The sequence below is a fragment of the Chenopodium quinoa genome, unplaced genomic scaffold (assembly GCF_001683475.1).
Source record: "Chenopodium quinoa cultivar QQ74 unplaced genomic scaffold, ASM168347v1, whole genome shotgun sequence".
Taxonomy (NCBI): domain Eukaryota; kingdom Viridiplantae; phylum Streptophyta; class Magnoliopsida; order Caryophyllales; family Amaranthaceae; genus Chenopodium; species Chenopodium quinoa.
This window is the reverse complement of record NW_018745684.1, coordinates 8,082,955-8,106,680: the sequence shown is the minus strand read 5'-3', so window position 1 is coordinate 8,106,680 and position 23,726 is coordinate 8,082,955. Positions and strand designations below refer to the sequence as shown.

Sequence of the window (23,726 nt, the reverse complement as noted above, 5' to 3'; positions counted from 1 at the left end):
CAAGGGAAAACCTTGAGTTTCTTCAAACATTCTGTTGTTTCATGGATGACTGTACGAGTAAAGGAAAAGACCACCTATGATGGGCGATCTAAATCTCACTAGGCAGAGGACTACAAAATCCCAGAAACCTTGTCCACACCCACTAGGATGGTGGGTCCAAAAAAGAAGAGTCGCAACAGAAAGGGTAAAAGGAACAAGGCCAAGCGATCTCTGAATGCCTCCGTGGTTAGCCACGTTGTTGGTATTCCCAAGCCCAACACTGCTGTCGTTGAGAAGTTAGATGATCAACCACACACTAGCCTAAATTCTAGAAGCAATGAGGGGTCAAACATCAAGGAAGGGAGCGAGATACCTGCGAGAGATTTAACCACCACTGACATCAATGAAGTGGAATTCGTAGGCTCTAATGACGCAGACCCCATGATTGTTGATCCCAACCGAGTGCAATCTTCTCCACCACGCTTTACCTTTACGTTCTCTACCACGTCAAGAAAACATAGAAGACCTATCAGGTCAAGGGTGAAGGACAAGAAAGGTAAAAGGTATCCCAGTTTTTGTTTTTGCATGATCAAGAAATACAAGGGAACAAATTTGGAACAGCTTATGGCTAGCTCCGAGAATGGATCTTCTCAATCCCCTTATTTACTTTATCAAGCAGTAGTTCATAGTGTCTGTAACCCCAATCCCCTATTTAGTTCATGTATTAGTTTGGTTAAGAGAGTCAATTATTCTCCTTGTAATCTTGAGTCAGTTAGGAACTAGCCTCCTTTTTGGACCGTTGTAAAAAATAAAAAATAAAAAAATAAAAAAAATAACAAATAAAAAAACCATTGTTTGAGTGTGAAAGTATTCTATACACCATTGTCGTTCACTTTCTTTACGTCATTTTTAATAAAGAATATGTGAGAATGTTTCACGTACATTTTTAAGCGTAGAAATTAAATCGTCGTTTTATTTATTCTAAAAAAAAAATTTATACCAAGTGAAGACAAGTACAGTCAATTATTTAATTTGAAAACAGGGGAAGTATATCATGGATGCATTATTCAAATGAATAACATATTTTAGGAAGAAAAATCACTCATTAAAACCAATCCGATCCAATTCTCCATTTAATTCTTAGGCTTGCAAAAATACAAGATATATTGAAGATGGTAACAATAAGAAGAATAACAGCAACAAAAGCAACAACAAAAAACAAACAAACAACAACAACAAAACAAAGATTGCGAGGATTGGCTGCAAGCTAAGAAACCCCAACGAAGTATCATTCGCTAGTATGATTATCCCCTGAAGTACTAGCCTCCATCGTCCCATCACCATGAAAATGATTTGGACTTATGTTGGGATTATCACCATAGTTAGCACCTGGGTTTGGAGAACGGGGATTGTTATTATTTCCAAAAGTCCTTAATCGATGCTGGACAGACTTCATTCGATTCTCTAGTACCAAAATCAAGTCACCCAAATCGCAAGGGGCGACTTGTTCAATTGTGGATTTTCCAGTCATTATGTCAGTGACCATATTTTCTATTTGTATCTCTCGATTCTTCCTTTGAATCCTCTCTAGCTTCTCTTCAGTCTTTCTGACATTTATTTCTTAAAATGATTGTTGATCTAAACGCCTTTCCAATTGATACATATCAGGATTATCTTGGTACTTGGCGATAATTCTTCTTACTTCGGGATCAGATGAAGGCCACACTACTGGGACTTGGGTATCTTTCGCATATATGATAACACAAGCATCTACATCACACAACACACTAAGTTCTTGAGTCTTTTTTACTAACCCATGTGTGCGTTTTGAAAGTGTAGCTTTCCTTGCAGTGTTATTTTCTATGAACGCTAGCTTCACTTTTTTTCTAGTCATTTCTACAATAGAGAAGAGCTAGGGTTTTCTCTTTGAACTAAAAGAAGGGTTTTAAGGTGGTTTTTTTTTTTTTTTTTTTTTTTTTTTTTTTTTTTTTTTTTTTTTTTATTTGAAAGAGGGGATGATTAGTTTTAGGTACATAGAGGGGTATATATAGGGCTATATCACCCTAAACCCTAAGGATACAATGAGAGTCCACTTTCGTATACCCTAAACTCCTTATTGGATTGGATTGACAGCAAAGCAACATGTAATTGAATTGAGATAGAATTGACAGCAAATCAACGTTTAATTGAATTGAGATAGTATTGACAGCAAATCATTATATGAGTAATAAAAATTATTATTGTTACCAAAATTGTGTTGATATTTTGGCAAGCTGACTAGGATATTAATTCAATATTATCCATCCATTGCATTTAGACTATTGTAATTTTTGTAAATTAACCTAATAATGTTTTTTTCAACTTAAAATTATTACCTCTAAGCTCTTTGGCGACCTTCAAAAGAAACCATCTAAATTAAAGAAAATAATTGGGAGATAGTACTGAGATGAATTTGGGGGACATATATGTAGGGGTGAAACAAATTCGGGTTAAAACCGAACCAAACCGAAAACCGAACCGAATAAGAAATATGGTTCGGTTTTTTTTCGGAAATGGTTCGGTTCGGTTTTTAAAAAAAAAATAATTCGGTTTTCGGTTTGGTTTCGGTTTGAGGAAATAAAAAACCGAAAAAAACCGAAAACCGAAATTTTGGCCCAACATAAAAAAAACCCTTGGCCCAGCCCAAATTTACCCTAAGTATAAAATCAGAAAAAAAAAAACCCTAAGTCCCTAACCCTCAATCCCTCATTCTCTCTCGGTCTCTCCTAGTCTCCTGACTTCCTCTCCTCTAATCCTCTTGCGAATTTCTCAGTTTCATTGCGAATCCAGATAGCTCACCTTTTCAGTTTCACTCTCCACCGTTGCCGTTCACCACTTCACCACTTCACCGTTCAGATTGGTGAGTGTTCGTTTGTTTTTTTGTTTTTTTTGGTTTGGTTTACTTGGATGTTTTTCTTGTATTCATGATTTTGATTCCAATTTTTATGCAATGCAATGGTTGTGTACTTGTATAGTTGTATTATGTAAATTCTTCTCTGTAACTTTTAATTTTGGTAATTTATTTCGAGGATATGTTTTTAACTAGTGTGTGTTTTAGAGCCTAGTAATTTATGGTTCTTACTCACCCAATCTCTCTCTTCTGAATTCAATTTCTCAGCATGTCATTGTTCAAGATTTTGCTTCATTATTCAAGACACGTCAAATTGGGTCAAATAAAATTGCTCAACAACAACTCATCATTTTCACATCTCACCCACCAAAAATTAAAAAAAAAAAAGAAAAAACGAATGTGCTTTCGTGATGATCGATGATGAAGATTGATCTGCCTTTGCGATGATCTGATTTGATGTTGATAATTTTGATTTTTGATGGTCTGCTGGTTTTAATCTGGTGTAGTTGTCTTTTTATGATCAATAAAAGAAAAAAGGATCTAGTCATCTGATTTTTTGATGATGTGATCAATTTGGTTATTGAATTAGAGTAATTAAATTAGAGTAAGAAAAAAGAGAGAAGAATTTCGAACAAGTTGAAGCAATAAAGCAGCTTCTGAATTGTGATAATTGTCGCCCACCAATATTTTAAATTTTGTTTTCCCTTTTTTGTTTTAAAAAAGAAAAATTGTTTTCCTTTTTTTATACCAAACAAAAGGAAATTAATTGGTTGTTAATCGTTTACGTTTTCTTAGTAATACCAAACAACTAGTAAGGGTAACACTATACATTACCCTTTCCCCTCCTAATTTGTTTCCATTCCGTTACCTTTACAAAGTTGATACCAAACGCCCCCTTAGTTTCATGTGGGTTTTTTTTTTAATTTTTATTTTATTTTGGGGTAATTTAGTATGAATTAGTACTTTTAGTTCAACTTGAAGAGTTGATAATGATAAGTGTCATTCTCGTGTAAGAAGAATAGGAAATGGAAGTTTTTGTTTATTGGTAAATATATGGTACTCCCACATTAATTATTATGAGATTATTGTAATATATTGATTTTGCTTCTGGGGTAGCTTAATTTGAGCTATAATTTGTTGGGTTGAAGTGGTTTTTGTGCGAATTTGTGTTTTTTTTTGCTGTTTATACTTAGTTGTTTCTTCTTGTTGTGTTTTTTCTTCTGAACAATGGGTTTTGACTTCTGATTGCATTTTTTCATGTCTATGTCACAAATTTGAGTAAGCTGAAAAACTGACTTGTGAAATTGAGGATATATGGATGGAATGACAATTTCTTTGCAGTTGTAGGGTTCTATGCTGCTGAGTGCTGACCTGCTGTAATGATGTTGCTGCTGCCCTGCTGCTTGTTGCTACTGCTGTTAAACAATTGTTAAAGTTGTAATGTTGAACAATTTTATTTTTTTTTGGGATGAGGTGTTGAGCTTTTATAACTTTGAATTATAACTTTGAAGTTTTAGAACTTGTTAATGTTGTTTAAATCTCATTAAGCATTTATGCTACTACATATGTTGTTGAATATAATATTTATATGATTTAAGCCCACAAAAATTGCAGATTAAATCCCAAATAAACAAGGCCCAAAAAAATTCGGTTTGGTTCGGTTTTCTCTTTTGAAACCGAAATTTGTATGGTTTGGTTTGGTTTGGTTTGGTTTCAAAAGTAAAGTGGTGCGGTTTGGTTTCCAAAAACCAAAAACCGAACAAAAATTGCAGATTAAATCCCAAATAAACAAGGCCCAAAAAAATTCGGTTTGGTTCGGTTTTCTCTTTTGAAACCGAAATTTGTATGGTTTGGTTTGGTTTGGTTTCAAAAGTAAAGTGGTGCGGTTTGGTTTCCAAAAACCAAAAACCGAATTAGTGTGGTTCGGTTTCGGTTTGGCCTATAAACCAAACCGAAAACCGAACTTTCACCCCTACATATATGTGCCTTAATAAAAAATTTTAAGGCACTTTCAATGTAAAAGGTATTCATTAGCAGATGATTTTACCATCGATTTTAATAATGTTAAAAAAAGTACTCCCTCCGTCCTTTTATTAAGTATCTGTATTCCTTTTTTGGCAAATAAAAATTAAGAACCTGATTCTATTTTAAAATTGTACTATTTGAAAATATTCGCCACTTTCTGATGAGTTGTCTCACTTTTTTGTACTAATAATGACTTTTTACATCAATTTCCACCACTTTCTCTCTCCCTTTCTTCAATTATCCTCAACCACTTTTTTTTTTTTCTCTCTATCTCTCTCTAACCCCACATGCACTTATGTACTTTCACCAATTTTTTTAATTCCCGTAAAAAAAACCCAAATAGGTCCTTAATAAAGAGACGGAAGGAGTACTTTAATACGCGTAACAAAAAAGGACAAAACCTTGAACATTGTTTTTGATTTTGGTGTCTAGAGAGTCACAAAGACGAGTAATGAGAGTTGATTCCAAGATCCCCTAAAATCGGGATGAAGCTCTAACCATTTGAGTTATCTCTCACTCTCAAAACCTTTAATGAACATTGTATAAATTAAGAATTATCGTACTAAATTTTTTTTAAATCACAGACGTTTAAAGCTCGGACTTTCATTTTACTAACTAACAAATACAAATACAAATACAAGAGGAACGCTAACAGAATTAATGTTGCAGTACTAATACATTAAGAAACATGCATGAATTTGAAGAAATGCTTATCAAACATGAACAAATAAATCATTAAACATCGAACAATGAAAATCTGCACCTAAACTTCACAATTTTATCACATCGACGGCTTAACACGATTACTTGGTAATGGCATAGACGGCATAGATGATTCCGGGGAGGTAGCCAAAAAATGTCAATATTAGGCAAATCCAGAACTCTACCTGCAAGCCAATTATACGAGTTTTAGTTACATATATTGAGTTTATTAGTGAGGAAAATCGATTAGAAAATTAATGAAGATTATGCAAAATTAGTCCATTTAACTATTTAAGGATTCAGAAGATCAGTTCATGTTAGCTACTAACATAATCTTGACTCATGCATGAGTAAAAATATAGTACGAAGTATTTAAAATTAGAAATAAAATTGCATGGATCCTGAAAATATACATAAATAATAATACATTATAATTTATTAGATAATGCATATTAAATAATTCAAGACAATTTCGATTGCAATTCAAAGATTTCAAGATTTACAATTTTGAGTGTTTTAAATCAAAAGTATTTCACGATTATTAATATCATATCACACCAAAAAAAACTCTTTTCTTACTTTGTGTAATTCTTCCATCTAGGATTATACATTATTATAGTGTTATGTAAACTCGTATTGTGACAACTAAATTCTTAAATCAATGGAGGTGAATAAGTTAGTCGTAAAAGGATGATATTTACCTTAAACTTGTAATGGAGGTTGCACATTCGGATCCTTATATTCCTAACCATTTATTAAAACTACGCATATCGATATCAACTTGTAATTAAAGATTAGTGTAAATCAAAAAATTCTTTCAAATGCAAAAATTCTCTTAATTATATCATCAGATATTTATAATTCTTCCTATGACATGCCAATAAATCTAAAAAAAAAAAAAAAAACAAAAAAACAAAAAAAAAAAAAAAAAAAAAACACTTCTATTAAGGTGGGTGCAGTGTTATCAAAACTAAATAATTATAATTAAAACAATAAATTCAGTTGCAAAAGATATTGACAACGAAAATTAGAAACTAAAATAAACACCTACTTCAAACCATTCAATAATATATGAAAACAAAATAACATTTCTTTCATTCAGGATCTATCATCACAGTGATAGTATTATGTGAACTAGTATCGTGACAATTAAATTCAAAAGGTCGTAACGATCATAGGAAGATGATACTTACCCTACAGCCAAACTTGAGAAAAACACCAAGAGGGGGTAGAATTATTGCTAGAAGTATATCAATACAAGTTGCTGTTGAATCTGACATTTTTATTTTCAGATCGAGATTTTTGGTGTGATAATAAACACAATTACACAAAGTAAGAAGGGAGAAAATAGCAGGGTTGTTAGTGTAGGTTTTAAGATGGCAACTTACATATGGTTTTAGGATCTTTATATAACCTACACTCACTCTCTCCCAAAACAAAAATCAAATTTTTTTATTTATTAATTGTAGTTGGGTGTGGAAGGAGCTTAACAACTCGTATATTTTTTGGGTGTAACCTAACATGATAACAGCTCATACATGCATGTAGTTGTTTTTTCTTTTTTTTTTTTTTTCTGTTGACGAATGGATATTATATAATTTTATAATGTAGGTCACGTGAGTAGGAAAATGTTAGAAACGGTAAAATTACGTCTGAATATGTTGTGGAAACTGTAATTGTATTTTGGTACAATGCACATTTATAAAGTAGGAAATGATCACATTTCCTCAAAAAAAAGTAGGAAATGATCACATCATTTGTATACAATTACCATAGATTAACATTATCGTCGCATCTAATGATACTTAAAAATATTTAAATGAAGTATAGGTGGGTCAAGGAAAAAGAATCCAATTGTACAAATAAAGACTCACAACACTCCCTCTACAATACTTAATTCCCTAAATTGATTTTCAAGTTCATTTGTAAATCATGTTACATACGGAGTACTTATTTAGTTATGTACGGTTCGGAAAATGGAACAACTAATTTCAGACGAAAGAAATATAGACGTCGACATTAAAAACACCCAAGGGTGAGGTGAGGAATATATCAAACCTAAAGCTAGTATGAAGTAACACAAGCAAAATAAAGCAATTAGACAGGTAATAACATGTGTATAAGTATGTATTATGGCCTGATTATAAAGCAAAAGCTTACATGTTTTGTCTGTGTAGGAGAATAGGTTCTCTCATGTGTTTCTAGTCTTCCAGATCCGACGCAACCGTAATCGGTGTATTATCTCTCTAAGTTCAGTTTCTAATTTCTTAATTAACACCACTAATTATTATTTAACCACGTGAATTAACAACTTGGTCTGAATATTATGGCCGACCATTTTGTTCAATAAACTCCTAGGGTTGTATCTTGTTAAACAATATCGTGGTATCATAAATGAAATAAGGTTTTAGAATCAAGCATATGATTTTTGTTTTTTTTTAATGCCATTAAAGTGGACTTGAATTTGTTGATTTAGTAAAATAGAAATTTGTTTGCCTATGATAAAAATTTAGGAGACATTTTAGGATATATTCTTGTATATTTGTGTTAATTCAAGGATGTTTTTCATATAGCAAACATGCATCATATACCATGTATTTCTTTAATTATGAAAGTACACCTAAAATGAATACATAAATCCTACACAGTGTGAAAATTAACTACGTATTGCATTATATACTACTCCGTAGCATATTTTGACAATGATTGTTTGTATCCTACATAAACTTCATTCCTACATAGGCTACATTCGAAAATTTTATCATTAAGTCATTTCCATTTTCATATAAGCTATCCGAACGCGGGGGGAGAGGGAAAGATCATTTGTATGATTTCATTTTAGTTTTAGGAGTAAGGAACTAACAAATGAATAGATAAATGTAAACAAGATTTGATCTCATTTCTTATCCATGCATTCATAGGTTTTGCTCTCTAATTTTACACGTGATGATTTATATTTTATAAAAGTAAATCGTGTATCACTTAGACTTCTTACCAAATCCGCCTATATTCGAGTGATCTAAAGAATTAGTATTACAACAACGTCAAAGAACTACAATATGCATTTTAGGTTCCATGCATTTTGATTTTAGAATCAATATTGATTACAACAACCAAATAATAATATGATACCAGCATGTATGGGGAATAAGATACTAAGAACCTGAATCTCCTGTTGAACTCCTGATGACAAATTTTATAGGAAGAAATGGTGAGAAGGAACAGACTTAAACTTGTAAAATTCTATGGCGGTGCCAAGTAAATAAGTAATTCTTCATTGTGAATGACGACACTAAATTTTGATAAGCAATTACGTGATTTTGCGATTATTTGTTGACTATTCCTCGTAACAAAACAAAAGCATGGAATTATCCTACTACATAGTACAAACAGCTAGGCAACTTAATCACGAATCACAGCTAAACAAATATAACAAAAGAAACCTCACATGGTGATGATGCACTGATGCTTACATCATTTTCACCATCACGATACTTTTTTAATAAGAAATATGCTACACCGGCAATAATAATTACAATCAATTGTATCTTTTGCATCATACTCCATAGAATCTAAAATCTAAGACTTATTTTCACCATATGTTTGTACTTTGTGGCAAAACCCGAATTTAACCTGACCTGATTACTGTAATATATACTAAAAAGAGTTTAAATACCAGAAAAGTTAAATTCCAAGTTTATATTAAGTTCCTTTGATTATGCCTATAACATAATATAATTAGTTTTATTGTACCGGTAAAGTTAAATAGTCCAAGTTAAAGATTAAGAGTTCAACCACCACGTTCAACTGCTTTGTATATCCATATTGAAAGAAACGACGCGTTGATCAATCTTCCACATGAGCATGTCGGATATTCAACATCAAATATATGGAACATATTGAAGTTTTTTTTAAAAAAAAAACGTTCTTTTCTTCTTTCCTTTCCTTCATCCAATGCTTGTATTGCTTAATCAATTTGCCGGATATTAAACTGCATGAACATTACAGGTAATCCCCGTTTTCGAATTACTCAAATGTTAATCGTTGCAATTCCAGTCGAGTACTATGCAGTACGAATACATAACCTTTTAAGGCATAAGTTTTCTTCTACATATCCATAACACTGCCTCACAATGTCCTAGCATATGCTTCCAGCAAATCATGTCACCTAATCAGAGAAATGCCAGCAGTTATATGCAGTATACACCACCAGATGCAATATATGAAGAAAACATGGTTTTATCAACCAAAAAAATTATTAAGATGTACCTACTCAACGAGCAATTTTATCTTCTCTTGCTTGAAGTGCTTCTACTTCCTCATTTGAGAGGATGTCAACAATTGGTTCATACACATCCCAATCTTTTCTTTTCCTGAATTTTACAACCAATAAATTTCAAACTGTAAACCTTATTTTACTCTCAGAAGAATGAATTTATTTTCAAACTGTAACCAGTTTAAGGGGAAAAAAAAAAAAAAAAAAAACCATGATACAAAACCGCTAAAGGTGTTACCAATGAGCGAATTACATGCAGCTTAACACAGAATAAGGAAATCACTCCTTCCGTCCCATATTAATATATAGTGGGGAGCTGCATTAAGGTGAGGGAGAAGGAAAATGTATATGGGACATTCGAAAAATGAATACATATAGATACTGTGAGGGTATACTAATGCCATAAGCCAGAATTGTCAACAGAAATATAACAGATCAATGAGTCTCCGTTGAGTATGTAGACGTATACCATGCATCAATAGGCTTCCATCCAGATCACAGTGCATTGAAGCCAACACCATGCATCTCAAGTTTATTACCCACACCTATTTAAACCTCCTCAGTTGCAAGAAAAATCTATCTCCAGCTTAGACCACAATATCTAGTACATCTAAGCAAACTGCATATCTTGAATAGATCAACTATATCAATTTGACAATACACATGCACCAGCAGGTAAAGTTGACCACAGGTCAGCATTGTTAAGAAACGGCCTAATGAACAGAGCATATTCTACAATTGCCTCACAACATATGCCAATAGAATGGTGTCAATTATTAACATACCATCTTAGTCTAGAGGTAAAAACTAATCAAGGCAGCTGACAAGCGACTGAATTAACATGATACTCTTATGTATATATAGTTTAGGCCTATCATGCAAGTGTAGGGCAAACTCCGGTTTTAAAAAGGAAATTAAGGATATGTATAGTAACAAAACAACAGAATTCCCATATCATGCTAGTAAAGGGAAAAAAATCTAAATCGAAAGTCTTACCGAATGACACTTGATTTGCTGCCAAACAACTTAGCCAAATCCACTGCAGTAACGCCAGCTTTGCTGAGAAGGGACATGTCAATTATAAAACTAAAGTTCACTATATTGGGACATGGACTAGCTATCTCGTTGATATACATGCATTAACATACCTAACAGGCATGTACTCAATTCCACGACGACCCTTCTTGCTTACTCTAATCTCCTTAGCCGAGGTTACATTTTGGACTGCAATCTGCAAGCCATGATTGACACACACAGCAGGAAATGATATAAATTCTTCTTTATTACAAGCATACGTATCACAAATAAACATGTTTAGAGATTTCAGGAAATGTCAGCACCTCATAAAGTTGCTCCCTTATGGCAAAAGCAATAGCAGGCTGCGAAAAGAAACAATCAGTGATTCACGTTAAGGATGGGGTCATTCAGAACATGATTACATACAAATACATGATATCTCACAAATTAGCAAGCTTTCAAACACCATCTAATAATTTTCATTATTTAATTCACTGATATCAGGTAAAAAGAGGGTCATAAGCACATTGGATAGAGCCAATGAGTAAGAAGAATCGTCCTACTCCAACTGCCGAGTGGAAATTGAAGAATGTTTGCTAGTTATAAAATGTTCAACAAATTCATAATAGCAAGATTTTACCTTGATTTGATTTTTCCAATTACCACCGTGTAATAAGGTCACATTATCAAAGTCTTTAAGTTCACTAGTAGTCTATTTCTAAAGAACCATCGTGTGCCACTTTTCCACTGCCACTTTCAAAGCAACCTAAAACAATTTCTGCTGTGACCCTATTTCATATTTTGTGTTGTTACTCACTTACTCTCTGTCTTGACGTGTTTTAATTTGCCACATCCATAACACAATTAATGTTTTTATTTAATTTATAAGCAATATCATTAATATTACTTCTATGTGCTGACTTTAGATGTTCTCTATCTGTAAGTTTATTGTACCTTAGCTTTTACATGACTCAAGAAGTTTCAAGTTGTTTTGACTAGGTTGCCAATAGAAGAATCATAAGAAAAATCAGACTCGATGAAACAGATTCCAGCATTAGGAAATTACTAGCATAATAAAAGAATTATTTAGATGTCATGCAAATGTTGACCAAGTTTGATAGAAACTCTTGATATAAATTCGAAGTTTTGATCTGTATCTATATGCATCAACATGCTTGCATTACATGACATCAAAGCAGCTAACATAGAAATTTCAATGAGCACTATAAAGTTGGAGCATGGACGTAGAACAAGCAAAGTGACAGTTCCACAATTCATAGGACCAATGCTTGTAGAACATGTTAATAACTTAGTTAACAGTTTGAAATTGGCCATGGCTTCACTTCTTGCCCAGGAATTCTATATATATGCTTAGCACCCAAGGGTTTGTGCATGCATGTCTGACATCTATCAGGTCCATGCTTGATGTTCAAGCAAGGTAGCTAAGATTTGGGCAAGATAAAGGACTACTTCCTAGAGTTTCCTAATCTTGGTAAAATGGCAGGAGCCAAAAACAGGAATTTTCCTGGAGGAAGATTCTAGGGCATTGCATTATCTGGGAGTTCACAGATAGGAATGCATCAGCATGTAACTTTTTTAGGAAACTGCAGATAGTCAATCCAGAGAAACATTTTAATTTTCATAAAAAAAGGATGTTAGTTATTTGCTTACTCCAACTTCAGGATCGTCAATTCCCATGTCAGCACAGAAGATCTTTGCAAAGTCCTCAGGATCACTTTCCATATTGTTCAAGTCCTGAAAATGACAATGTACCTTATTCATATGAGGTTCAAGACAGAATTATAACCAGCCAAAACTCTCATATAAATGACATAATCTTACCCATAAAAACTGGTCTCTGATAAGAGTCTGATTTACTCGAAGATCTAGCTGCAAACGAGTAACAGACAATCACATCAACAAGAAGATTAGATATTACATCCAATTATACAGAAACCATCACAAGAAAATCAATCATCAAACCTTGATGGGGACAATCTTCTCACCAACAATCATATCTTGGCCTTCATATGACCGAAATTCGGTCAGCTGTGACTGCAATTACCAAATGCCAGCAAGTAATAACAATATAGTTAAGTGCTTTTAGTTCAAAAGTAGAATACACATTTCCTACATAATTTGCGTTCTGCCAAGAAACTGCAAATCATTTTACATGAGTCTTGAGGTTTTAGTCACACGGACTATACAAGTTTGAATAGGAAATGCACATCTCCACAGGTAGTAGAGAAAAAGGAACGTAATATTTCCCCGGGGGGGGGGGGGGGCGCAAAAAAAAACTTTCGTACCCACGAGCATAAAACTAGGTGAAATTTCTGTGGGGCAAATAGGCAATCCCCACTCAACATCCAGAAGTTCCTTGACCCGAGTGTAGAGATTAGATGCAAGGGTTGCTAAGTCATCGCCAGGAGCAGTGCACCACATTGCCAGGGTGTGCTGACAAATAACCATGAGCTTGGCACTACACCTCTTAGACCCGGGTATGGTAATTATGCAAAGGTTGCTAGGTCGACGGACAGTGATGGTGCACCACATTGCCCAAGTGTGGTACTTTGACCTAAATTCCAAATAGAATCTTGGCACATTGGATCCCTTACCAGAAAGGTAGTAGAATTAGTGGAGGTGATGAAGAGAAGAAAAATTAACATATTGTGTATCAGAGCCAAAGTAATTATGCCTTAGCGTTATAAATTATGATAAGTAGCACAGAGTTGGCTACTTTCGTTAGTTTTGTTCTATTCAATGCCTTCTCTACCTCAACTTTTGAATAAGTTATGTTATATAAGTCTTTTAACCTTAGATACGAACTTATTCAGCAAAATTTGGAGGACAAATTTGATCTCACAAGGAGAAAAAGCACCTTGGTACCAATTTACAAGAACAAACAAGATGCACAAGATTGCTCCAACTACAAAGGGATAAAATCGCGCCATGAATTTGCAGGAGAGAGTGATAGATCGTTGATTAAGAAATACAGGTATTTTGGAAGACCAGTTTGGGTTTATGCCAGGGCGATCAACCATGGATGCAGTTCATTTGATTAGGTTAAAGATGGAGTATTACACAGTGAAAAATAAGGATTTGCATATGATTTTCATTGATATGGAGAAAGCTTATGACAAGGCATCGAGAGAAGTGCTTTGGTGAGCAATAGCCAAGAGGTATTTCTAAAATCTATATCAACTTAATAACTGTTAGGACCTGTGGTAGAGTAACAAAGGATTCTCTAACTACGATTTACTTCCATCACGTGACAGCATTATACCCTTTTCTCTTTGCAACAATTTGGATGAAGTAGCAAGGTTTGTCCATCTATTTTACTAGTGGAAAACTAAAGTTGGGGTAAATGTTTGTTGAAATCTCACAGTTATAAAGTGAGTTAGAGTTAAACAAAGTACATGGAATGTCGATTTAAGTATTTAACACTGCAAGGAAATCAAGTGGAGAGGTATTAGCTTCGGACGGAAAGAGTTGTCCAACAAGTTTTTGAAGTAATTTGGAGCGATTTTACTGTAGGATGGAGATATTGAACGAGATGTGAACCAAAGGATTTAATCCAAGTGGAGAGCAATCAAGATATTGTGACAAGAGCATACCCTTAGTGTAAAAGGGGAAATTCTACAGGAGACTATTAGAACAATGCTATATGGATCTGATTCCAGGAAGGACAAAGATGAGAGTAGCAGAGATGGGGATGTTGAGATGGATCTATGGCAACAACGTAAGGGATAAAACTAGAAATGAAGATATCAAAAGAAATGTTGGACTTGCGGACATTGAAAGAAAAAAAAGTAAAGAATTGATTACATTGGTTTAGGGATGTAAAAAAAAGAAATGAAGATCAAAAATCTGGTAAGGTTGTAGAAAGTTGGGATCATGAGTCTTAGAAGAGGTCTAGAAAACCTAAGATGAATTGGATAGAAGGAAATAATAATGATATGAATAAATTAATACTAGAGGAGCATATAGCAGTTGAGAAAAGGGAATGGAAGGAGAGGATCATGATTGAGGATCACTAGAGATAAAATCTTTGTTCACGTAGACAACCCCATCATTGGGATTAAACTCTTGATGTTGTTCTTAATATTTACCAAATCTCATGTGATTTTTCTTCCCTGCAGTACATAATAAATGCAACATATATGAACTTCAAACAAAAGTATGGCGGGAGAATACAATAGGATGTCAACACTAATAAAAAAAAAAGGGCTTGCTCCCCCTAGTTTAGTCAATTACCATCAGATACACTAGCATCGATCAAAAGTAAGCAGGGAAGTAAGCAGGTCTACATTTACCAAGGTTTTAAACAAAATAAATAACCCCTCCATCCATATTAATGTTCACATAGCTCCATATCTCTATATTCCATTTTTGCTAACAGGTATATCTTAAATTCCAGCTGTTGCAGTGGTGCTTACCTTCATCAACTCAGTATCCTAGATATTAGAAAAGTGAGCAAGGAAAAAGGTTTTACCCTAATTGGAATCCAGGTGCATAGTTTGTCTGGCACCAAACCATGTGGATCTACGCCAGCCTTAGAATAAGGTAAAACAATTTTTTTATCTGTCTTAATACGCACATCTTAGAAAATAGACAGATACGCAGCAACATACAACATTTTTGGTTGACACTTTTTTCTGTTAGAACAAGGTCAAGCTCAATAAGTTTTGACTTTTGAGCACTAAACTCTTCACCTCTAGCTGCTTGATTGTGATAGATTTTTAAGCAACTTTCTCTCTCTCATGGCCTAAAAGTTGCATCCTTAGTCACAATCCTGCTTTTATTTGTCTAGATATTATCCAAGCAGAGTGCTTTACTGCTACATTGAACCACCACTAGCAAATCTCATCCCACCCCTTACTTTAGCAATGCCACCCACTCACTAAGCTCACAGCCTTGGCAAGAAAACTGACAACTTTCATTGCTTCCTAGATCATGAAATATAGAAGTCCTCCCTATGTTTAGTACAAATGTGGTTATAATTTATTGTTATCATGCACTAATATGCTTTAAACTATGACACAAGACACTTAAAAATATTTCATTAGAGAAAAAAAAACATGTGGAAAATGATCAGAGGAATGATTACAAAAAGGGCCCCATGGATCAGATTAAGAAGTGAGGAATAGACAGAAGTGATTTGTAATATAGCATGACGCGTCATCTTATTAGTTCATGTTTAAGTTCTCTTTTGGATATCAAAAAGAAAGAGAAAGAGAGTTTTAAAAGGGTGCATGCATTTAGTAAACCTCCACTCACTTGAATTGACTGGGCAATCTGAGTTATAAATCCAGTTGGGAGCTTCAAGTCCTTTACGGTCTTTTTTGCAAACACTGCCACTTCTGAATCAGGATCTGCAAGTCAAATCAGCAAGTGGAGGTGAACAGTACTTTGGAAAACACTTCCAGCATTAAAAACAGAGAAGTCTAGCAATAAATTTAACAATAACAAGAATATTGTCAAAATAATCTTAAAGCTACAGATGTAAGACCCTGTATATTAAGAAATACTTTAACTAAGTATTTCGTTATTTTAGGTAATCTACTAATTAATTATTTTACCAAGGGGTATTTATTTAATTTACTTTTGAAAAGATATTTTGGCGCAAATGAAAAAATTTTGAAGTATCAATTTTAAAATTTTTATTTATGATTTTCGGATTTTGATTACATAATTAACTTAAATATTACTCCACATCATTATTTTAGGATTATTAATTATCCAAAAAAAATTATTTTATAAAATCTGGCTGGTTAGGCACTTAGGCCTTGTTTAAAAGTTTTAACCTAACTTTCTTTAATACTCATCCTTTTAACTTATAATTAAACCATTGACTGCCAAACCTTAGGATCCCTAAAATTCTAAAACCTAGCTTACAAAATTAGTCATGAAATCCTAATTAATTAGAAATTCTAATGATCATAAAACCTTAAATAATTTTTTTCTTTTTAAAGCCCTAATATTATCCCAAACCTAGAGGTGTCAAAACTACACCCGAACCGACCCGAAAAATATCCGATTCAGATTTCGACTCGCATGGACACAATAATTTAGTATGACTCAACTTTAAAACTTGACCCGACCCGACCTCATCAGACCCGATCCGATCTTCCGAATTGACATCTCTACCCAAACCTATCATCTAAATATCTAAACTATAATTATTCTCTCCATACATCTCAATTTCTTCACACAAAATTCATTCGTGGAAGGCCTCATTAACTATAGTTTGATACAATTTAACCTTTCTAAAGCATGTTTAATTATAATTAAAATGAATTTATATATCTAGAGTTTGTATGTACTTAGTGACGTTAGCGTTTTCGCTAACTCACGTTCCATTTTGTTTTGGCTTTGCCCTACTCATCATTATGATGAGTAAGTACGGAATGAGGACTCGACATAATCTAATTGCTTCATTGGGGACAAAAGGCGATATTCACCTAGCCTAGGTTTCATGTTTATAAATTCTAGTATGAGTACTCTTTTGGATATGTTTTGGAATATTATCGTTAGTAGTAATCATAAAAGTTAAGTATAATTTTTCTTCCTCTAAGAGTCTTTAATTTTGGAAAGCCGTACGTAATCACGCGACGGTAAAACCTGAAATTTCTCTTCAAAGCATATTTATCATTATTATTCTAAATTTTAAAAGAGAGGAATATGGGGTGTTACAATAGATGTTCACATCCTAAATTAAATCCAACAACGAAACAATCTAGCACAATCAATAATCTGATTCCATAAAAGGATCAAAGAACTAAAATTCATTGGTTCCTACTGCTGTCCCACCATGTGTAACAGAAATTATACCAATTTGAATACGGAGGCGGACAGATTGTCTACACAGATCAACAGATGAAAATTGCAACTATGCTGATGTAATCAAAAAAAAAAAAAAAGCCAGAACAAAACAAAAAAAAAACTTGACATCTCCTGTGATTCAAAGCTGAGGCTACAAAATGTATAATAAAAAGAACAAAAAAAAAAAAGGATAAAATGAAAATCTTATAAACCTTAGTCATTGATTAAGTAGATCATCATACTTTAAACCTACCTATTTCATCTCTTAAAACAAATGAAGAAACATCAACAACACTTATCAGGACACATAAGGTTTTTTCTTTGGCAGCAATCTGAAGGGAAGGAAATAAAATATAAGTCATTTAACAAACAAACAGCTTGAACACTAGAGAGTAACAAGTCCTAACCACTCCACTCAATCATCCATGAAGACCAATGATAAGTTCCACTAGGGTAACTAATTAAAAAGTAATAACTTTTCAAATTCCCAGAAACACGTGCTTTAACATCATCATCATCAATTAATAATCAAAAAAGACAATCACTCACAAAAATTTGACATTATCTCCTTTTATTTCCGCAGAGATCAAGGGTAACACTAGTGTGTGTTTGTCTTCTCCTGCACATCGCAACACCTTTAGCTCTTGGCTACCAAAAAAATTAGCACAAAAAAAGAAGAGTTGATTTCCCAACAAACTTTTTGGAGTGAAACGGGAATAAACTAAGAGACTATACCCTTTCAATGGAAATACGCACAACTTGGGGACTCTATATCCCTGAGGCTTGGTGCTTGATGCTATATCTCCTAAATTATTGTTATTAAACAGAAACATTTGTAGGGGAATGTTATAAGCAGCAGAAGGTCCTTTTTAGTACAAAAACTATTTCCAGACTTCGAACTCAACGCATAACTTCTTTTGCCCAGTTTTGAAGATCCCATAATACTGGATTTGATTCAACAACCTTTACAGCTACAATTTAACTTTTATAATGACCAATTCACATTTGCTGCTTATTACCTCGATTGCTGATCTCCTGATCTCTTCTTAATTATACTTCCCAAAACATTCCGTGGATTAATGCAACTTTCCTTGTCTCAGGATGCCTAGGCATTTACTGAAGCCTTGCCTCATTTGAACCTTAATTTCAACTTTAGGTGCACATAACAGCTGATGGAATCTGTAGTTCCCTACTACAACACTCAACCAACATTGGAACAAGCTCCATATAGTAATCCTCTACAAATTTGATAAGTGAGCAGGCCTCAGTTAACAAAATAATAATGGTTGAAGGACTCACCATTATTAGTTCCCATAAAATACCTCTTGAAATCAGTATCCACTTGTCAAAAATTACAAAGACCAAACAATCAAGTAGTAAATAGAACAAGCTAATCCCCTAAACCGCAAATTCACTATTATAAGTTAGGTATAAACATAAGCATTCTCCTCCCAGCCTGCCTTCACACAAAATATTTAAGTAAAAGAAGAGAAGGAAAGGATATAGCTACCTATAAAGCTCCATATAAGAACTCTATGGTTGTCATCTCATGGTCAGAAGATGGAAGAAAAGAAGAAGCAACAGAAATAAGATGACAAGGTCTAAGGATCTCCTAGATCAATTCAGCCATTAGTCGCTCATGATCACATACAATAAACCATACTAGAGAAACAGATTTCAACAAAAGACATAGTGAAAGTGCCCTTATCTCCCCGCGAGAACAATGTTTTCTTCCTAATTATGTACTAGAACAATCGCATAACCTAATACCTTTAGTAGGAATCTAGCAAAGTAGGAATTCAGATGTATGGAATTATCACCTCTATGCTACCATAACAATTGTATAAAAGAGTATTTATCAGATTTACTGGTCAGCTTCAAAACAAGCATAGATAGCTTAGTACTTTAGTGATATATTTGATGTAAATCATAGTGATGAAAAGCTAAAACCTTTCGGACATTCTCCTAATATTAAGTGTAATCTTGAATCACTCTCTAGTAACCATGTTTGTAACAATACTACTGCTAATGTGCTAGGAATTAGCATGGTTTACAGCACTAATAATGGCAGAAAACAGAGGAAAAATGGTGATTACATTGATAAGATGAGAATTACACTAGTTCGGATGATAATTCCACTTTCAAGAAGTGGATTCTCTCCAAATATGAGCTTTCGAGAGGCTCACTCTCTCCCAGTAACAATCCTCGCAATATTCAACATATCCTTATTCCTCCTAATGAGGCCTATTTATAGAAAATCCTTCCTAACAAACCTCTAGCTTATTCCCCAAGTTACTACTAATAGACTATGACTAATATGCCCTTCCCTCAAATATTGATTCCTTGCATAATGCTTCAAATATACGAAGATCTCCAAGAATCCAATCTTCATATATGAGCCAGGTATAAACATTGGCAAAATTTACAGGGAATTCTCTATTTTGCACCCTTCAGTCATCAATTGTTCTTGGAATAGCAAAAGTCTCTAAATATGATCCTTATATCACAAACAACATAATAGTTGATAACATCGCCAAAGGAACATTTTCTACCTAAAAGTTATGTGGAGCATAAGCATTAGTCACCAGAATATTAATAAGTATATCCATTTAAACCCCTTAAAAGAAATAAATTAAGCCTCCTTTGATATGGTCGTATGAACTTTAAACATAATGTTTTCCCAATAAGCCGCCTTGCTCGAATCCACATTATTTCTTGTCTAAATGGCTCTATTGGAAACTCGCATTCAATATCTCCTATAAGATGCTCTATTTACTTATTAAAGATTGCTGCAAATCACTGTTACTTCAACAAGGGAAAGAATATCCCAGCACTTCAGTGTTAATCACCCATTCTTTTTTAAAAACACCAACAAAACGAACCTCCTCAAGTCCTCATCAAGGAACACTCCTAGGGGACTACATACATTCTCCTTTTCCATTTAACCATCAAAAGATTTTATTTCTCTCACATAGCAATATGAGTATGAGTATCCTTACTATCTCCTACGGCTTACTCTCTATAGTACAAAATTTGAGGTCCCGTCATCATCGCCAATAAAAGGGGCTCATACTAGTTAGCATTTATACCTTTCTAATTACTTTCCTTATCTTCTAAATGTGGCTTGCTGTACAAACATCCTTGATTACACCAATAACCCAACTCTTAATCATACCATTTACACCCAACTGTCTCAAGTTTACTTATACAATTCATCCAAACTGCCAAACTATAACCCTTTCCAGTCCTCTACTCGCCTGAAATCCACCAATGGCCTTCAACAATTTCAACAACAAACCACCCCCCCCCCAACCCCCAAAAAAAAAAAAAAAAAAAACACTCAAATTGAAAATATGGGAATTCCTTACAACATCAAATAAATACAAAAACAACTAATTGGTACAGAATTTAATTTAGGGGCAATAAAATTTGATTAAAACAATAAAGTCAAAGAAGAATAAAAACCTGAAGGGTTCCAGGTAAAGGCATCTTTATATCGCTGACCATCAATTTCAATGTCCAATCGAATTGGAACTAGATTTTCTGCAGTTGGCCTGTAATCATAAAACAAAAGGGTCACAAAAACATCAATTTTTAGTTGCTTAAACACAATCAAATTATCAAAGAAAAATATAATTTTATTTCAAAAAAAAAAAAAAAAAAAAAAAAAAAAAAAAAAAAAACCAGTATAATTATAAGAGTGAAAATGAAAAGAGAAAATAATTGAGGGTTTACATTCTGAATTTAACTGGGTGGCGGTATGCTGGTGCTAGTTGGGACTTCATGCTTCTTCTCGCAACTTTGTTTGCCGGTGATTTTGGCGCTTTTATTTTTATTTTTTTGTGTTCCCCTTTTCTTTTGGTGGTTTCGTCTTACAGTCTTACAGAAGCTCGCTGCGTGATGGACACCTTCCTCAAGTTGAATCGAGGAAGTGGTTAAGGGGCTAAGGGCCAAGGGTCCTAACTCCTAAGGCTCCATTTGTTTTAACGATAAAAAATTTTGGGGAAATGATTTTGTATGTAAAATAATTTTCAAGGGAAAACGTAAATGTAATTAGTTTCTTGTGGGTAGAGTTGTTGACATATCTCGTGTTGACATTCAATGCCATAACAAATTTAGTTTCATTACCAAGAAAAATAGTGTTAAGTAATTGGTGTGTTAAAAAAGTAGAGTTTTTAGGTGGTCCAAATTTTCATTGCATGATAATATGATTGTATTATTTAGCCAAGCTTTGATTTAACTTTTACAATGTAAAAGCTTGGCCAAACACTATCAAATTTGTTCATTTTTGTAACACAACATACCAACATGAGTGAAGATATTGGGATGTGACTCACTAAGGCCGATTAAAGCAACATCAATGATAGCAATAATTGATTCGTGATGAGCATTAACTCCATTAGTAACCAACATGAACCTTAAAAAATCTACATCAGTCTCGATTCCAATCTTCGATATTACTAAATTCCTTGGCAATTGACAAACCTTCATTATTGATACCATATTATATCATTTTACTCAATTTACACCAAATCAATCTAAAACACCGAGGATGAGAGTGAGCTTTAATGAGTAAGAACCCAATCAGTGATCAAGTGGAAGTAGGAATCGTTGACTCTGCTAAAAATATCTCATGTCTCTAGAAATCAATAATCAAATGCACCCTATGCTCACACCCACACATTACCTTTATTTCTCATCCAAGCCAAAGATTTTTGGTAAACTATACATGCCATATATGAAGATAAAAAAAGGTAAGAAAACCCAAGGTTTTTCTTTTGCAGGTTTAAGTAGCGCAAAACAGCTAGCATTGATCACCTAAAATTAAGCATCCACAAAGGAAATGATTAACCCCCCTACATGTGCTTGTTAGCAGGTCATGATATTTTTTTCCTTCCCTCCCCGGTTAATTACTTGTGTAAGGGTTATTAAGAGAGTAAAGCTTAACTCCTCCCCCCCCCCCCCAATAATTGTAATCGGGTTTTCTCCTTCGTCAAAAAAATAAATAACTAAATAACTACCAACATGTACTAAATAAGTATTATTCGAACATTCATAACATCAAATCTGTTATACGTGTTCGCCTTTTTATATGTCACTATATTTGACCCAAAGGTAAAAAATTTCTTTAAACTCCCTTCAAACAAAAAACAAAATTTTACTAGCGAAAACCAATTATTACCTATACTAGACAGAAGGTCCCTTAGGTATTCTTTTGATTTAATATTCTTATTGTTTTCTTCAGAGTACTAATATGAATGAAAATATATTGGACCATAATTTCCAAACGGGCAAGCTTTATACCATCATTTGGCGGCTTGGCAGCTTAGATAATATACATTCCAAAGTGGAATGTTATACCTATGTAAACTTTTTTATAAAGGTTTAGCAACAAAGTCACAACTGCAGAATAGATGTAAAGATCTAAAATGTTTGAACTAGGCTTTACTTTGGCAGCTGAGTTTGGTGAAAATTTATACTGATTCTTTCAATCTCGTAAGTGTGTTACAAGAGGGAACATTATAGAACATCCAACTTACTTGGACAATTGAGGAAATTTGCAACAAAGGCTAACCTTTTCATTTATGTAATATTAGCAAAGTTTAAAGGATAATTTGTAATTGTTTTACTTTGTTTATTAGTTTTCTTGATGTCAAAAATAAAAACGAATATAACGTAACTTAAAAGGTTCTTTTTTTAAAATGTAAATAAAAATGATAATTAAAATAATTAATAGCTTATTTCTTAATAAATTTTTTTATCTATAATGTATCTTAAATTACCAACAATACAAATCGGATTTCATAAGCGTATAACTTATCCAAAATTATGTAATCACCAGATAAGCATTTTGTGTCATTACAATCTCATTGTAGTTACATAATCATGTCATATATCTCTTAAGATACATAATCAAAATAGATCACAAATGATCATATAATAATGGACAAATATTTTGTTAAAATCAAAAGGATATTGCATAATCAAACCTATAAATACTCTCTTAAGACTTGA

The 23,726-nt window shown here is 33.5% G+C and overlaps 2 protein-coding genes and 1 long non-coding RNA gene across 4 annotated transcripts; 1 reads left to right on the top strand and 2 right to left on the bottom strand.

The window, feature by feature from the left end:
* Positions 1-2,561: 2,561 nt before the first annotated feature.
* LOC110717741 lies at positions 2,562-4,433 on the top strand. Its single transcript, XR_002510783.1, has 2 exons — positions 2,562-2,878; positions 4,211-4,433. It is a non-coding gene; the product is annotated as an uncharacterized LOC110717741 (long non-coding RNA).
* A 1,022-nt stretch (positions 4,434-5,455) lies between these two features.
* Positions 5,456-7,474, bottom strand: LOC110717797 (hydrophobic protein LTI6A). Its single transcript, XM_021896561.1, has 2 exons — positions 6,790-7,474; positions 5,456-5,781 (listed from the first exon to the last, which is right to left on the bottom strand). Exons 1-2 carry the CDS (start codon positions 6,874-6,876, stop codon positions 5,698-5,700), a joined length of 171 nt encoding a protein of 56 aa, XP_021752253.1. The 5' UTR covers positions 6,877-7,474; the 3' UTR covers positions 5,456-5,697.
* A 2,067-nt stretch (positions 7,475-9,541) lies between these two features.
* On the bottom strand, positions 9,542-21,761 carry LOC110717571 (chromatin structure-remodeling complex protein BSH-like). 2 transcript variants are annotated; one of them, XM_021896307.1, is made up of 11 exons: positions 21,447-21,761; positions 21,177-21,265; positions 16,167-16,261; positions 12,873-12,944; positions 12,732-12,779; positions 12,561-12,644; positions 11,213-11,251; positions 11,021-11,103; positions 10,869-10,931; positions 9,870-9,969; positions 9,542-9,764 (listed from the first exon to the last, which is right to left on the bottom strand). In XM_021896307.1, the coding sequence occupies exons 1-10, from the start codon at positions 21,494-21,496 to the stop codon at positions 9,870-9,872; spliced, it is 723 nt and encodes a 240-aa protein (XP_021751999.1). In that variant the 5' UTR covers positions 21,497-21,761; the 3' UTR covers positions 9,542-9,764. The 2 variants fall into 2 exon arrangements, with proteins under 2 accessions (XP_021751999.1, XP_021751998.1); XM_021896306.1 differs by having other exon boundaries at positions 9,866-9,969; positions 21,447-21,758.
* Between the last annotated feature and the right edge of the window lie 1,965 nt (positions 21,762-23,726).

Coding starts and splice junctions, on each gene's coding strand:
- LOC110717571 (XM_021896307.1), bottom strand. CDS start 21,496: ATGAAGTCCCAACTAGCACCAGCATACCGCCACCCAGTTAAATTCAGA. Junction 12,645..12,731: donor TCAGAGACCAGTTTTTATGG/GTAAGATTATGT, acceptor TGTCATTTTCAG/GACTTGAACAATATGGAAAG. Junction 10,932..11,020: donor ATTGAGTACATGCCTGTTAG/GTATGTTAATGC, acceptor GTCCCTTCTCAG/CAAAGCTGGCGTTACTGCAG.
- LOC110717797 (XM_021896561.1), bottom strand. CDS start 6,876: ATGTCAGATTCAACAGCAACTTGTATTGATATACTTCTAGCAATAATT. Junction 5,782..6,789: donor TTCTCAAGTTTGGCTGTAGG/GTAAGTATCATC, acceptor ATTGGCTTGCAG/GTAGAGTTCTGGATTTGCCT.